Source organism: Mustela nivalis (genome assembly GCF_964662115.1).
Source record: "Mustela nivalis genome assembly, chromosome: 9".
In the NCBI taxonomy this organism is placed as follows: Eukaryota; Metazoa; Chordata; class Mammalia; order Carnivora; family Mustelidae; genus Mustela; species Mustela nivalis.
The window spans coordinates 17,573,544-17,588,888 of NC_139028.1; the positions used below are offsets into that span (position 1 = coordinate 17,573,544).

Here is a 15,345-nt window from a genome sequence, read left to right on the forward strand (position 1 = left end):
CTCAAGTGCTTGGGTTTTTCTGAATGATGTAGACCAGATCGAGGCCTAGGGTGGTTGTGAGCTAACCCTTCAAGGACTCTGTCCTGGCCAGATTTTCCCAGGACTCTGCCTGAGCCTCAGTCTGGTGCTGACCTGCTTGTGGAGCACAGCAGCCGAATGTCACCGGGGGGGTCTGGTCCTTCGGTAGAGGGCTCTCCCCACTGTCTTGGGCCTAAAGAGAGATCTGGAATGTCAACTACAGCAATATTCTAGCATCTGCAGGGAGCAGCTGAGGGAAACAAAACTCATAATAGGACAATACACACATTTATCCCTTCTCCCTCGGGAGAACCTCATTAAAATCAGACTGAAAGCATTAGGGAACATCAACAATGAAGTTAGAAACACGTTGACAAAACAAGCAGGCAGGAGGTCGCCAGTTGGTTCTTTGATCATTTTAACCTGCTTCTGGAAGATGGAGAATAGCTGCGAAAGGCATCATTCACGAGGCAGAGCCAAGGAGACCGTGCCAGCTACAGATGCAGGGATACGGGTCTAGCCTGGAAAACATGGAGACTCTAGAACACCAGGTACAACACAGGGCATGGATAAGAGATGGGGGACCACGTGGGGCAGCCAGGCAGCTATGCCTCAGGTGGAAGATTTGAGCTTGCTCTCTTCCGTGGAATTGAAAGACTAGAGGAAAATGTTTTGCTTTCTAGGATTTGGAAGTGCCTCTTTTCCACCTGTAAGTCAACAACAGTCAACATTTTTCACAAATGTGCCCAGAAATGGGCAACTAGGATCACTGGACATTTTGGGAAAGCTGCACACAGAAACAGAAAAACCAAGATTAATAGAAAAACCAACTCAAAAGAAGTAGAGATGATATAGGAAACAAAAAATAACTATTGTTTATGTCCTCAGAAAGATTCGAGTGTTCTATCTAAAAGACAGTAACAGCTAGCTATTTAAAAAGGGGGGAAAAGGAAGGAAGAAAGGAAATAAGTTGGAACTGGAAGATCCTAAGTGGAATCTCCCCAAAAGTAGAACAAACAGACAAAGATTCAGACAAGATGAAGGAAAAGCTCCAAGACCCCGAGGGTCCATCCGAGAAGTCTATCTGGCAGGGGTTGTGGAGTGCTGTGGGGACTTTCTTTGCCAGAGCTGAACTGGTTGGTTCTGTGTCGAGCTGACGTGGGCCGGGCCTCTGTGTGCCAGGGGACCATGTTTCCAGCCTTTGGAGTCACCTACCTCACAGCTATCGAGTGAATGCTGCTTACCACATGGGCCTCCATATTTGTAAAACCAAGGTGCAGGTTTTGCTCCCCATACTAATGATTGTTTTTCCCTCCCCAAGTGACTTGCTGACTTTTCAAGGTCATCAGCACTTCTGCACAGAACGATTAATTATCTTTCCTTTCCACCCCACTCAGAGAGCTGCCGGCGTCCTAAGCCGTACCCTTTCTTCCTCCCGGAAGATTGTGGAGGAGGCCCTGAGAGCCGGAGTGGTGAAGAAGATGATTAAATTCTTGAAGGTAGAGTGAGCTCCTCGGGGACACACACTTGAATTCCCAGGAGCATCATAGATCACCCGGGGGACACAACTACAGAGGGCTGTGTTCAGTTAGGGGCCCACATTGTTCCTTGCCCGAATGTTACACTTCTGGACTAAGGATCCCTTCCACCTGTCACCCACGTAGTACTCTCCACACCCACGTAAGATTGTTGGACAAATAAGTAAGTTGTTCATGGAGAAGCAGCTGTAAAAACTACTTAGCAGGCAAGCCTCACTTAAAGGTGCATGGCCTCTTTCCCTGAAGAAGACCGTCACGGTGGCTTTCCACAATGTCCCACGGGCCCCTTACTTTGCTCCCCTCTGCTCACCATGCTTCCACATCTGCCTGGAGAGAGACTGCGCTCCCTTTGTGGGATACGGAGGTGCAGCCTTACAGTGGGACAAAGGATGCTCCCATGGTGTGAGCAGATCGGTGGCACAGTTGAGCAGACTCGCCGAGAGGACACATGTGGAACGAGGCTGCGTCCGTGGCTCCTGCCCGGCGAGCTTCACCCACCGGTGTCAGCGTGGTGGCCCCATGGCAGACCTTCCCATCAGGGCCCGGGCCGAGCAGGGCCAGAAAGTGAGCTCTGACGGGGGGACACTGCTGGGGCACGGCAGGACTGAGGGGCCGGGGTGGTGGGTCAGAATTCAGGCTACATGTGGAGGATGGCCGTCACTCGCTCCCGATCGCAGGCATGCACATGTGCATCTTAAAGACAGTGCCCTGGGTGATTTTGAGGGTCATGATTCGACAGTTGTCACCTCTTAAAATGACCGACATTTGTCATGCTCTCCATGCTGGCCTGTCAGCTTGACAGCCTTAGTAAATCACTCCCCAGGAAGTGGGGGCCTCTTCCTCTCTTCCTGGTAGATCTGCCAGCCGACTGCATCCACCCTCCTCAGCTACTCACCTGTACAGCCTTCTACGGGCAATCACCGAGGTGTGCATGTCAGGCCCGCAGTCCTGTCGGAGTTCGTATTGGGCTGCGGGCTGTCCTACTGGGGACCTGAGTGACACCAGCCCGACAGGGACCTGGCCTGCTCCTCGGAAAGCGCAGGCCATTCTCCAGGGAACGGTGTTTCAGAAGTTCCAGAAGCCACACGAACACAGGCACAGTTGCTCGCTGCTTTCTGGCCCAGAACAATCGCAGGATTGACCTTCTTTTCTCTGATTTCTTTCTGAAACCCAGACAGGGGGCCAGACGGCATCACGCTACGCCATCAAGACACTAGCTGTCTGCACAAACAGCTCTCACGAGGCGCGAGAAGAAGTGATGAGACTGGATAAAAGTAAGTGATGGTTTCCTTCAGCGGCGCCGGCATCCCGGACACTCAGCCGTCCTGGAAGCCACAAAGGGAGCTGGGACAAACAGAAAGAGACTCCCGTAGCCCTAGACTTCTGCAGTGTGTACCGAGTAAAGTGGCTGTTTCTCCTTCTGGAAACATTTCACAGCCTTTGGCTGCACACGTGTCGCATGCTCTGCTGTGACCCGGCTCAGAGAGAACGGGGTCAATGCGGGGAGCCACTCCCCCACAAGTAAACAGAAATGGTTTCTGAAGTCTTCTGCTGAAGCTGGTCTAACACAGGTTCTCACCCTTCAAGGGGTGTGTGGGGGACACCTTCGGCCCTCAGTGAACAGGGGAGATGGCGGAGTTGGAGCCGGCATCGTGTAGTAAGGGAAAGCGGCCGCAGGCACCTGCAGCAGGGGGCCCCAGCGAGCCAGCCTGCTGATGTCCGCCCTCACACCTGCTCTGGGATGCGCGGGGAGTGGACGGAGCGGGCCCTTCTGGGTCCTGCCCCTTGCCCTGCAGCCTCAGGGAACCAGCTGTCAGCTGGAGTGTAGGGGTTACGAACGGGGACTTCAGGGGAGACAGACCTGCTGCCGCATAGCATTCATTGACACCACAGCCGTGTCACCCCAGGCACTGCTCCAGACATCTGAGGGATGCCGGAGACATGGCAAGACCTGAGGAGGTTCACGGTGCTCAGCAAATCCTTGCTCAGCAATGACCTGTCAGAGATTTTGGGGACGCTCAGTGTCCACAGGCGCTCCCTGCGCCCCTTGCGTCTGTTGCTGGCCTCCTGTTTGGGAGCCACAGGGACCGATGCTTGTTCTCTCCACCACCACCGCCCCCCCCCCCGCCCGCAGAGTTCGGCATTCTCATGACGCTGCTCAGCTCCAAGGACGAGGTCGTGGTGGGCAATGCCGCCCTCTGCCTGGGGAACTGCATGGAGGTGCCCGGCGCGGCGCCCTCCCTGTTGAAGACGGACGTCGTGCAGGTGTTGCTGCGACACGCGGGGGGCGATGCGCAGAAAACGGCTGTGCAGCTGAACGCGGGGATCGCTCTGGGCAAGCTGTGCACGGCCGAGCCCAGGTATGCAGCGGCTCCTGGTCAGGTGGCCTGTGTGGGTCACGTCGCAGAAGGCACAGGGCCAACCAAGACACTGGATGGTGGCTGGGCCTCTGTGCCACCCAGGACTCCAGAGGGAGTCGTGGGAGCCCTGGTGCTTCCTGAGCACGCAGGTGTGGGCCCAGTAGCTGCTTCCCTGAGGGGACAGGGGGGCTCCCAGCTCCAGCCAGAGCGGGAAAATGCTTCTCTGACGGGGCTCTGTTCCACGTGCTCATGGCCACTGTCTTCCCTCCAGCCCACTCCCTCCTGCTCTGCCAGCTTCTCGCCCCTCTTCCCACACACCCTCCTGCTTCACATTTTTGCCTGGGGCCTGAGCATATGGGAGAATGTCCAGGGAGGGTAATGTTCTCGTGCTGGAGAAAACTGAAGCGAGAGGGGGAATGGCATGTTGCAGACCACCTGGCAAGCCGGGGCAAGGGATCTGGGCTTTAGCTGTGTCCATGGCTTCTCTTTTAGCATCTGTTCTGCCCTGGCTGGGTTCTGAGGTGCTAAAATACCTCGGCATTCATGCTCCCAGAAGGGGCCCCCCACGTCTGAGGGATGGAGCCCCAGCATAGAAGGGGGTGCCTTCCACAGACCGGGAGCTGTGCTGGCCTGCCTGACTCCTTCCCTTACAGACAAAGCCCTCTGATTCCTCCTCTGGAGAATGAGAGAGTCGGCTTGGGTGATATGTGAGGCCCTTTCACCGTTCATCTCATTGTCCTAATGCAAGGCCAGGAGAAAATCTTTCTTCTCCAGAACGCAGGGTGCATTAGCTAGAATGAGCTCAGAGGGGCAGCCTACTGGGGAGTCCCTGAGAGCAAGGTCCCATCGGATCAGCCTGTCCATCTGCCACTTGCAGACAGCATGTGGTGTTCTGTGGACCTGCCTTGACGGCGAGGGCTCCCAGGGCTGCAGCTCCTCCCCTCCGGCCTTGCCAGCCAGCTTCTCCCTGAGCAGGGGTGGCTCCAGGCACCACGCATTGATGTGCCCAACTTTGTGTTTCGATTCTGGCAGATTTGCCGCTCAGCTGCGGGAGCTGCACGGGCTGGAGATTCTCAGCTCCACGATGAAGTACGTCGCTCATTAAGACACGTGGCGTCTGTGCACGTTTTTCACAAACGCAGAGCCGGGTGCTGTGGGTGGTCCCGGTGCTAATAAAGACTTTCCGAATGTCTGCTCCAGAGATGAATACTGTTCCCAGGTGCTTGCCTTCTGGCTTTCCCCGGTCATGGGAGAGCAGGCGTCAGGCTGTCCACAGTGTTGGAAAACCGCTCCGTGTCCCCCATGCTTGCTTCTACGGTCCCTTCCTGCCCTGCGGGGACTGGACTCCAGCAGACGGAAAGCCACATTTCCCAGATTCCCGTGTAAGTAGTGTTTCTAGAAAGGAGCTGGATTCTGCCTGCTGAACGCCCTTCTTGCCCCTGTGGCTGTTCTCTGCTGGCACCGTGCTAGAAACATCCAGCGTTTTGACAGCAGGATCTCAGGGTCCGAGTTCCAACCCAGGGACTGTGAGGGCAGCTGCTGGGGCCCGGCCTGCCGCTGTGCCATGTGCTCTTGAATTCGGTGGGTTGAGCGATAAGCGGCGACTCGCCTGGCAGGGAGTTCTTGACGATCCAGAGACTCATCCCCAGAAGCCCCACCTGGTGCCTTTGTCCAGCTCATCGAAGGATTTCCAACACCTGTCCCACAGGTTACGTGGTTTTCTGCCTGAAGTACCAAAGCAGGGGGCCCCTGTCTCCACCCCGACCTCACGTAAGCTTCGAGGTATTTATTCCCCAGATCCACCCTGTGCCCTCCCCCACCCCCCAAACACACTGCTCCCTTGCTGCTGCTGCCTCTGGACACCAAGTCCCTAAGTGATAAGTCCAACAAGTGACACCCTTCTTCCATGACTCGGCACAGTCACGTGACTGTGAGTAACGCTTTGAGTGTCAGACCAGAGTTCCAAAGACTTACGGCCCTGGCCCGCTTCCTCGCAGCTGTTTGACTCCGGGCAAGTTGCTTAACCTCTCTGAGCTTTGACTGCTGCTTCTGGAAAAGCTGGAGGAACACCTGTCCGACCAGTCACTTACATTGCTGTGATGCCTCCACGAACTTCAGTGGCACTTGGGAAACTATAAAGTGCTACACAGAGATGACCAGGCCCCATCTTGAGATCGAAGGGGTTGACTGTGACATCAGTCAGGTCAAATCTGAGGGGTCCAGGCAAGAGTAAAGCCCATGTCCCTTTAGGAATCAGAACTGGACATTTTGTGGACCATGTAGGAAAGGAAACGCTCCCCCGCCCCAGAGTTTCTATTCAGGACCCCCAAAGAAACGGTTCTTCATAAGTGTGGTAGCGCTTAGAGTGAACTAAGAACTCGGTTCCTAAAACTGATGTTAAAAATTGACACTCTGAGGGTGCCTGGGTGGCTCAGTGGGTTAAAGCCTCTGCCTTCAGCTCAGGTCATGATCCCAGGGTCCTGGGATCGAGCCCCGCATCAGGCACTCTGCTCAGCGGGGAGCCTGCTTCCCTTCCTCTCTCTCTCTGGCTGCCTCTCTGCCTACCTGTGATCTTGGTCTGTCAAATAAATAAATAAATAAATCTTAAAAAAAAAAAAAATTGGCACTTTGAGGGGCCGAAAGGAAACCAGCAGCCCTGTGCCCCTGGTGCTGGGCCGGGGCGAGCTCCCTGGACTTTGAGATGCTTCCTCACAGGGTCCCTGGGGGACAGCAGGTGACAGCAGAGAGCTCAGGACTGGCCCACTCAGGACCAGCAGGCCAATACACTACTTCGAGAGGCTACCGAATGGCCAAGGGAGTTGCCTTGACACGAAACAGCCCCGAGACGAAAATGAGAAGCTACAGAATATGCTGTTTGCAGAGAGAATTCAGTGGGGCTTTAAAAATGTAAAAGGCTGGGGCGCCTGGGTGGCTCAGTGGGTTAAGCCGCTGCCTTCGGCTCAGGTCATGATCTCGGGGTCCTGGGATCAAGTCCCGCATCGGGCTCTCTGCTCAGCAGGGAGCCTGCTTCCTCCTCTCTCTCTCTCAGCCTGCCTCTCTGCCTACTTGTGATCTCTCTCTGTCAAATAAATAAAGAAAATCTTTAAATAAATAAAATAAATAAATAAAAATGTAAAAGGCTGCTGGAGTACGCAACAGGCACTCGGCTCCTCTGGCTTGAAGTTCGGCCCCTCCTCCTCCCAGGCTCAGGCTGCGCCCTTCCTCCCTGGCTCTTGAAAATGGCTATTATACGTGTAATCTCTTCCCCGAAGAGTGGGGAATGTAAAATTATATTATTATCTCTGCTTCAGAGTGCCTGCCGCAAGCAGTCATCTTCCCTGCTTTAGAGGAGGCCCGGCTGCCCCAGGAGCTCCCTCCTTGGGGCGGGGAGAGAGGAGGCTTCATCTCCAGCGCAAACCAGCCCTCCCGGGTCTGGCCAGGCTGACGCGCACCCTCCTCTAGGGCTCCCAGGCGGGGTGGGGCCGGTGTGGGACTTCATAAGCACCTGTCGCCCCCACAGAGCTGTCAGGGGACGGATGGGAAACAGCCATCCTGGACAACGCGCTGGCCGGGGTTCCAGAGGCCAGCGAGGCGGGCCTGAGGTCACATGTTGGGAGGACCTAAGTGGAAGGGGCAGGACATGGCTTTGTTAGCACTTTCCTGAGGATCTGTTACCAAGAACTCGGTTTGGAGAGCCAGACGATGCTCCTGCTGTTTTCTCACTGCCTTCAAAATAGGGGCTCTTCAGAGGGCCCGGTAAGGGGGGAGTCATTGGAGGTGAGGAAGACATTTCCAGTCTACCTCCTTTCCCCACACGAGAGGCTGCCTTGGGCCAGTGACCTGCAGCCCCGCAGAGGGAGAGAGTGACGTCCACGCACTCAGCATCCGCTCTGTGCCAGGCGCTGTAACAGGGGTCTCTAGACCCTGCCCCGGAGAAGCCTCACAACACCCGGTGATATGTAAAGAAACTAAGTAGAAAGACGCTAAGTACTTCTTTTCCAGGATCACAAGAGCTGGTCAGTAGGGGAGCCAGAATTTCACTCCCGTGAATGTTCGTCTAGTTGGGAGCACGGCTTGGGGGAATGTCCGCTAGCTTCTCTGAGCCTCCATTTCCTCCCTATAAGATGGAAGCCACTGTCCCTGCTTTCAGAGTTCTTAGATTTGAATATAACATACATGAAGTGCTTGGCTGCCCTCAGTGACTAGAAGACAGAAGGCCTTCACTTCATGGTGACTGTTATTTCAGGTCGGAAATTACCAAGAACTCACTACCTGCCTCCTCCCATCCTCACCAAAATCTGCTCATCTCCGAGGTACCCCCATCTCAATGAAGGCGATTAGTTATCCGGCTGTTATGTTGGCCTGACCTCCTCTCCTGGGCCTGGTGGCAAACCCGAGGGTCCCCCGGAAGCTGCCCTCTACTACCTCCAAGGCATCAAGGTCTGATGGCGTGGATCAGGTGGGGTTCTGAGTGGAGCTTACTGGTGGTGTGACGGTGCCGACTGCCAGGAGCGTGCGACCAGGGCCTGCATGAGCCCTTGGGCCCAGGGTGCGGCGGGCTAGGAGCCCTGACACAGGAGGGATCTCCAAACCCCTTTGCCACACAGATGCTCCCTGTCACTTGCGGTTTGTCCTCAGCTTAGAATCAGAAAAACCTGTTGATTCCAGACTGTGCTCATTCATCAAGATGCCAGCAGGGGCTGCAGGGCCCCCTCCCCCCTCCCCGAGTGCCCTGGAAAGGAAGCGTGAGTGACAGCTGACTGCCACCAGCTCCATGACCTTTTTTTTTTTTTTTTTTTTAAGCGAGACCTCTAATTTGATCTCAAATTCAAAACAGCAAAATGAAGAGGTGAGGATCATATTTCTCCCGGGGTGAGGGGGGTGGGGGAGGAGAGAGGCTGCCCACTTGCCGCCGGCCACGCCAGCCTCCGGTCTGCCCAGTTCCGGGCTGAGCTCTGGCCACGGGTGGGTTGAGAGACGCTGCTCCGTATGAGCGTGTCTGCTGGCCAGACGTGCCCTCCAGCCCAGCCTGAGCAGCGCCGCCCTGTCACATGGCCATCTCCAACTTCCCATTTGCTCTTTTAATCTTCAGCCGCTCCATCTGCTGGTGGAGGGCCCCCTCCCCCCGGAGCCACAGTCCGCCCACGCGCAGGCTCCCGCTGCAGCCTGCCTCTCCCTGCCGCAGAGAGACGAGTCTCCTCGTGAAAACGGGTTGGTCCACACACAGTGGGGACGTAGGCCAGATCACAGGCCCACAAGATAGAAATATTGCAATGGATGATGAGGACAAAGGTTTCTAGAATGTTCTAGCTGAAAATAGCTCAGGGACTATCAAGTCCAGCATCTGCTTTATTGGAATCCATCCGAATTCACTAGCTAAATACAATTCACGTGTCTGGCCCATGCCGCATCATTTACAAATAAGGTAATCAAGACTCCCAGAGGCAGGTGCAGAGAAGGCCAGGGGCTCACAGGAGGCCCGGGGAAGCAGAAGGCACGGTGGCCGCAGTGCCTGTTCCGGGTCCAGTGTCCAGACTCAGGGCCCAGCTCCCAGCTCCCTGGGTCCTAACCCCACACCCTGCGTGTGTTGCCAAGTCCCTCCACTGCCTTGTCCCTAGAAGGTGGGGGCGGGTGTGAGGTCAGGCTTGGAGGAGATGATTTCGGGAAGGCTCCCAGCATTGGGCTGGGTGCACAGCAAGCCGAAGCCGACAGGGACCGGTGGCCACGGTGGAAGTCACTATACTGAGTTGGCTGCTGCCACTGGCACCCCCTGCCTGGCCAGCCCTCTGTGCTCTTGTCCAGAGTTCTTACATATGAGGAGTCCTGTCAGGGCCAGCGGGCTTGGTACGGGACTCTGTGCACAGGTGGAGGATGGAGAAGTGTCACCCAGGGTGTGGACTGGCCTCCAGAAGCAGAGGACCGGGCGGGTGAGGATGGCCGGTGGGTGGAGGCAGGCGCGGACGAGCCGGGGGGCTGGAGACGAGAGTTTGGTGGGAAGTCCGCACTGTTTGCTCGGGTTCTGGCGGGGAGGGGCTCAGAAATAGCCATGCTGGAACCGTCTCCTTGCCGAGTCCCTTGTCCCCGCTCTGTCTTCGGAGTCCCCTGCACACTGCAGCCCAAATAATCCTCTCACACCCGGCTTGGCTTGTGACGTATCCCCTCTTGGCCACCTTTGAACTGTTGCCCACAGGATCAAGGACAAACTCCCTTGCTGGGGAGTGTGCTCCTGCGGGGGGCTTTATTTCGCAGGGTGCTTGTGGGTGTGGGGATGGTAAGAACGGAACACTTTTTTACTTTTCTGAAGTTTTGCCGATAAAGCACTGCTGTTTTTTTACCTGAACTACTGTAGGATTGATCGCACTTCTTACGCTGCATGTAAGAGCTATGATTCATTGGTTTTAGGTGTAATTTGAAATAAGCGTACCTATTAATACCCCCACAGTATTTTTTCCTATAAGTAATATTGATAGGGGCCCCTGGGTGGTCCAGTTGATTAAGCACCTGCCTTCAGTTCAGGTTATGATCCCAGGGTCCTGGGGTCAATTCCCACATCAGGCTTCTTGTTCAGCAAGGAGCCTGCTTCTCCCTTTGCCTGCTAATTCCCCTGCTTGTGCGTGCTCTCTCTCTCTGAAAAAAAAAAAAAAAAATTTTTTTTTTTAAATAATATTGGTAAAATCACACATGGCCCGTACAGTGTGATCTCGCTGAACCTTAAAGCTTGCCTGGGTTTAGGGTCCTATTCTGGCCCCAGGTCAGCTAGCTGATCCTGGGTTCACAGTAGGGCTCAGCATCTCACGGAGCCTGAGGCGCACTTGTTGATGGGGACTCCCCACCACGTACTCTGTTCCCTTGAGCCAGCTCCCAGGTATTTGCCTGCACACCTTCTGCTCATTCCCATCCTCTTGTTTCTGCTCCCTTCTTACTGAAAACACCATCCCCTTCACTCTCTTGAAATCCTACCCACTCTCCGACCCCCAACATCATAAAAATGGCAGGTAATTTTACTGAGTACTCACCAGCTTTCAGAGCCTGCCTCTCGAGGTGAGTTGTTGTATGATTCTCCCTTTACTGATGAGAACACTTAGGACCAAGCAGCTGGCCCAGGATGGCACAGGGTCCTTCCAGGTGCACAGCAGCCCTACTGGGCGCACGCAGCCCACGCCACCCGCCTTTCTCTTAGTCTTGCGTGGCTTTGCGGCACTTTTAAATACTTCATTCCTGCATAAATATTTTCTGTGTCTTCATGTTTTTTGCCTCAACCACTAGAATTTAAATTCTAGTTGGAATACCTGGAAGACTGCTGTGAGAAGTTTTGAGGACAAGCAAAGAGAATTAGGTGTATACAGAAGGTGTTTATTAACCTCACTCTAAGGAGGGCACGCCCTGGACTTTCTGGTCGGCCCTGTCACCACAGTGACAGTGGCTTCCCTTCGGTCATGACATTCCCTTGTTAGGCTCCCAAGCCCCTGGGTCCCCTGCTCCTCAGAGAAGAACTTGCGGTGACCACAATTGTCCTTCATAGCAGTCCTAGGATTTTTTGCCGAAAAAGCACTCCTTGGCACTTTCTCTGCGCAAATGTAGTCAAAGACCCCATTCGTGGTCCCACCCAGATAGTCCTGGGGTTTCCAGCGGCGCCCTCAGCCTGTGGTCTGTCCCCCACACATGTGCCCCCACAGGGAAGTTCTTCCAACTCCCTCAAAAGGGCTTTCATGCCTCTGCTCTCACTTCATGCCAGTAACACCCCGGTCAGGCAGTCATTATTTCCTGTCTGAGGCCAAGGAAAGAGAAGTTCAGCGACTGCCTGCTTGCCAGAATTTCCCAAGGAAATCGTGGCCGAGCCAAGCCCCAAATCCAGCCTTTACCTCGAACCTCGCTGCCCACTGCCCAGCCTTGTCCCTCCTCTCGTTAACTTTCTGGCCCAGGCTGCAGCACAGGGAGGTGGCCAGTCCTCACTCGCTCCCTGAGCGTGAAGTGGAAAGCGAAACCCTAACCCCTTTAAGGTTTTATCCAAAAGCCCCTCTAATCCATCAGCGGTCAGTTAGATAACCGCTTAAGTCTCCCCACTGCAAAGGATTACTTTCGCGGCCGATCTGGAGCCACACATTACCGGAGGCGTGGGATGGTGGTGGGGGCACGCCAGGGCACCTTCTCTGGGACAGTGCCTGCATTTCCAGCCAGAGACTGCTGTTCACCCTCAGACTGGGGAGCCTAGAGCCTGTCCTTCCATTTAGTGGCTCCTCAGCCAAGGTCATTTAAAAGACATCTTGGTCCTGAAAAGCTCCTCATTCATTCAATAAATATTTCTTAAGCACCTACTATGTGCCAAGCTGTGTGCAAGATAGTATTGAATGCCTTTGAGTGAACTAGATACATCTCTTCCCCATTTCTACTATAATCAGAGCAGAGCAACATCGAAGCAGGGCGGGGGTGGGGGGGTGGGGGCGGGGAATCAGCCACAGCAGAAAGCTCCTCTTGGCTCTAATGTGGTCTTGGCCCCTGATCCATGCACCTGGCATGAGGAATTAAAGAAACATCCGATGAGGGCCGTGGTTCTCCAAACCCCAGGCCTTGGATTACAGGGATTATGGCTCTAAAGTCGAGGTATGGGGGTGGGGGGGTGCCTGGTGTCCTTCAAGCGAAGGTAAGCGGTTGGAAGTCTTCAGACTTCCCTTGGTCTGGGATCGGTTGCTAGAGCAGTTTATAAAGGCAGGAATGGTGTCTGATAAACCAGACCCTCTCGTACGTGGTTGTATTTCTAGGTCTGTTTCTACCTGACTCAGCTGTGACTTTTATCCCCCAGGGCAGTTTAGATACACATCAATGGTGTGCACCATTGACCCAATCTGCAGAAGGGGAGACCTGTCCCCTCCCCCAGCCCTGCTCCCGGAGCACCAGTGAATGATGTCTGACAACCGCAGCTAGACGTGCTCTCACCTCTTCCTTGAATGTTTGCTGGGGATACCCGCCTCCCTTAAAGTGCTCTCGGTCTCAGGTCCTGCTTGGGCCACACGGCCAAGTCTCTGGATCATTAAAAAGTAATAAAGGAATATGTGCCTCCCCCACTCCCAATCCCGCTTGTCAGAACTAGTAGAATCATATCAAATTCAGGTCAGGAATTGAAGTAGAAATAGTATTTTTGGAATAAGAACTTTCTAAAGAGCTTGGCTATGTGCTGCCATCACCACAGTCATTGAGGAAAGAGAATCCCTGTCTGCAGGGGTGGCTGGGAAATGTCACTCGTTCAGCAGTCAGAGGCTAGGAAAGGTGACCCCCACTGGCTTCTTTCTGAACGCACTCTGAAACCAGCGCGGACCAAGAGCTGGCATTCCAGCCCTGCCCTAGCCAGGTTTGTGACCTTGGAGCCATCGGCCACCCTCTCTGGGTCCCAGCCTCTGACGTGCCATTGCTGTAAAGACTGGATAATTGGTATTTGCTTGCCCTGTCCCCATTCTGCCTGTTCTGGTAATGACTCCCCGATTTTTCCTGGGGGTAACCACTCCTCTGCCACGGTTAACCACATGATTCAGGAGGAGCCCGAGTCTAACCCTGGTTTCAGAAAACATAGAATCCAGGACCTGCCAATCACAGCATTGTCATCCCTTTCATCTTATTAATTGGTTCAGAGATGGTCACGTGACCCGAGGAGTGCCCATCAGGGCTCAGCCTAGACTTGTGTGGGAAGCTCTTCCTTCACTGATGATGCCCAGGGAAATAGCGGATGATTTTGGAGCTGTACTGTTGACTTTACCATCCTCAGCTTCTCAGAGAACAGAGTCAACAGAAGAAAGCAGCCCAAGAGCTGAGAGTCCTGACATCATTATTTTGAGCCTCCAGATCCTGCTGTGTCCAAGGCGGCTATCACTGGCTTCCCAGTTATGGGAGATAATAAATCCCCCTTTCTGCTTCCGCCAAGTTGAGTTGTCATTGTTACCAAAGGGGCCCTTGTCTGTCCCCTAGTCCCTTTCATCCTGCCTGAGTTCTATTTACCCTGAACGCATCAGTTTAAATGTTGAGTTGTCCTGCCCCATTTCTTTCCACAATTTAACACAGACACATATTATTCTAACATGCTCTATCGTTTGCTTATAAGAACATACTGTTTACTGCTTGCCCTCCACCTCTCTTCCCACCGAAATGTGAACTCCGTAGTTCTTGTTAGTTCCCAGCCCTGATGTGACCAAGAACCTAGAAAAGTGTCAATGCGGGACAGGTGCTCAATAAGCACTTGTTTGAATGCTAACATTTAGCAGGGAAAGTCATTAGGGGACTTGCACAAGGGCCAGCTTGGTGTGAAGTCTGGTTTTAAACTCTCCATGCCCCCCCCTTCCACCTCCCACTGGTGGTAATGGTTTGGACTAAAATATTATAATGAACAGTGGCTTCCATTGTCAAGTGCCCACCACATGCTAGGCGGGTAAGTGCCGGGCACATGCAGAAGACAGACCCACACAGTCTCTTCTCTCAACGGGGGTCTGCTCAAGAGAAAGGGGGTGAACACACACAAAATCACATGCCTTTGGAGCTAGTGTGACGTTTGCCATGCAGAGCGAGGACTTTTAGTCTAGCAAAGGCCACAGGGGTCAGAGACTTGTCCCTGGAAGGGGTGCCTTCTGAGCTGTGTGCTTCCTAAGCTGGAAGGAGGACTTGGCAGGGATGGGCATGGATTGAGCAGGGAGAGGAGACGGGGAGAAATGAAGGACACTCAGACCACACCAAAGGCTGGGGCAGGAAAATGTGATCTGATTCCCTCCTTCCCTTGTCCAGCTGTCCTGCAGCCAGCTCCATTAGTCCCTTACCTAGTCTCTGCTTCCCGACCGCGTTCTCCCTTACAAGGCCAAGTAGTTGGGAGTATTTTACCCTTGTGTTTTAAGGCATAAAAGACTCAACCTCCTTTGGCCATCTGCTCCCACATCATCATCATTCTGGAAATATCCATAGGCTGTTGTCTGTTAAACCAGTTTTTGTTTCTATGAAAAGCCAGCCCTGGCTCTCCTCATCACCATCACCACTGGATGCCTGGAAAGGAGACATCCTCCATTCCCAATTCCTCCTGAGTGCTCCCTGGAGCATCCATCACTCCTTCTTTTCTGGGACACGCCTGGGTACCTCTTCCAGGAGAGAAAGGCTAGCTCAGGGCTGGATGAAAGCCAAAAGGCTCCCCTTTCTTGGCCTGAAGTCCCTTCTGCAGCACCCTATGTGCCAAGTTTCCATACTCAGATGCAAATGTGCAGGCACGTGTGTAGTCTGCTCTTACTGGTGGAAAAGTCTTTCAACAGTCCTAGGGACACGTTGCCTTCTTTCCTGCCAAAAAAAAAAGCCAGAGACCAAGATTCATTTCCACTGTGACTAAATAACCCATAAGTTTCTCCAGAAGCGGAAATTGTTAGAATGAATGCAGACCTTTCTACCAGCACAGCTTCCAAAGATAT

At 53.9% G+C, this 15,345-nt stretch overlaps 1 protein-coding gene across 6 annotated transcripts in view; it reads left to right on the top strand.

Moving 5' to 3' along the window:
- Positions 1 to 5,123, top strand: part of TTC12 (tetratricopeptide repeat domain 12) — a 42,039-nt gene extending 36,916 nt beyond the window's left edge. For all 6 annotated transcript variants that reach the window (XM_082682588.1, XM_082682593.1, XM_082682591.1 and 3 more), the window contains 4 exons: positions 1,416 to 1,517; positions 2,731 to 2,830; positions 3,691 to 3,916; positions 4,949 to 5,123. In XM_082682588.1, the coding sequence (XP_082538714.1) occupies positions 1,416 to 1,517; positions 2,731 to 2,830; positions 3,691 to 3,916; positions 4,949 to 5,021 (501 nt within the window). In that variant the 3' untranslated portion in view covers positions 5,022 to 5,123. The remainder of the gene's footprint in view (positions 1 to 1,415; positions 1,518 to 2,730; positions 2,831 to 3,690; positions 3,917 to 4,948) is intronic.
- The last annotated feature ends 10,222 nt before the right edge of the window (positions 5,124 to 15,345 follow it).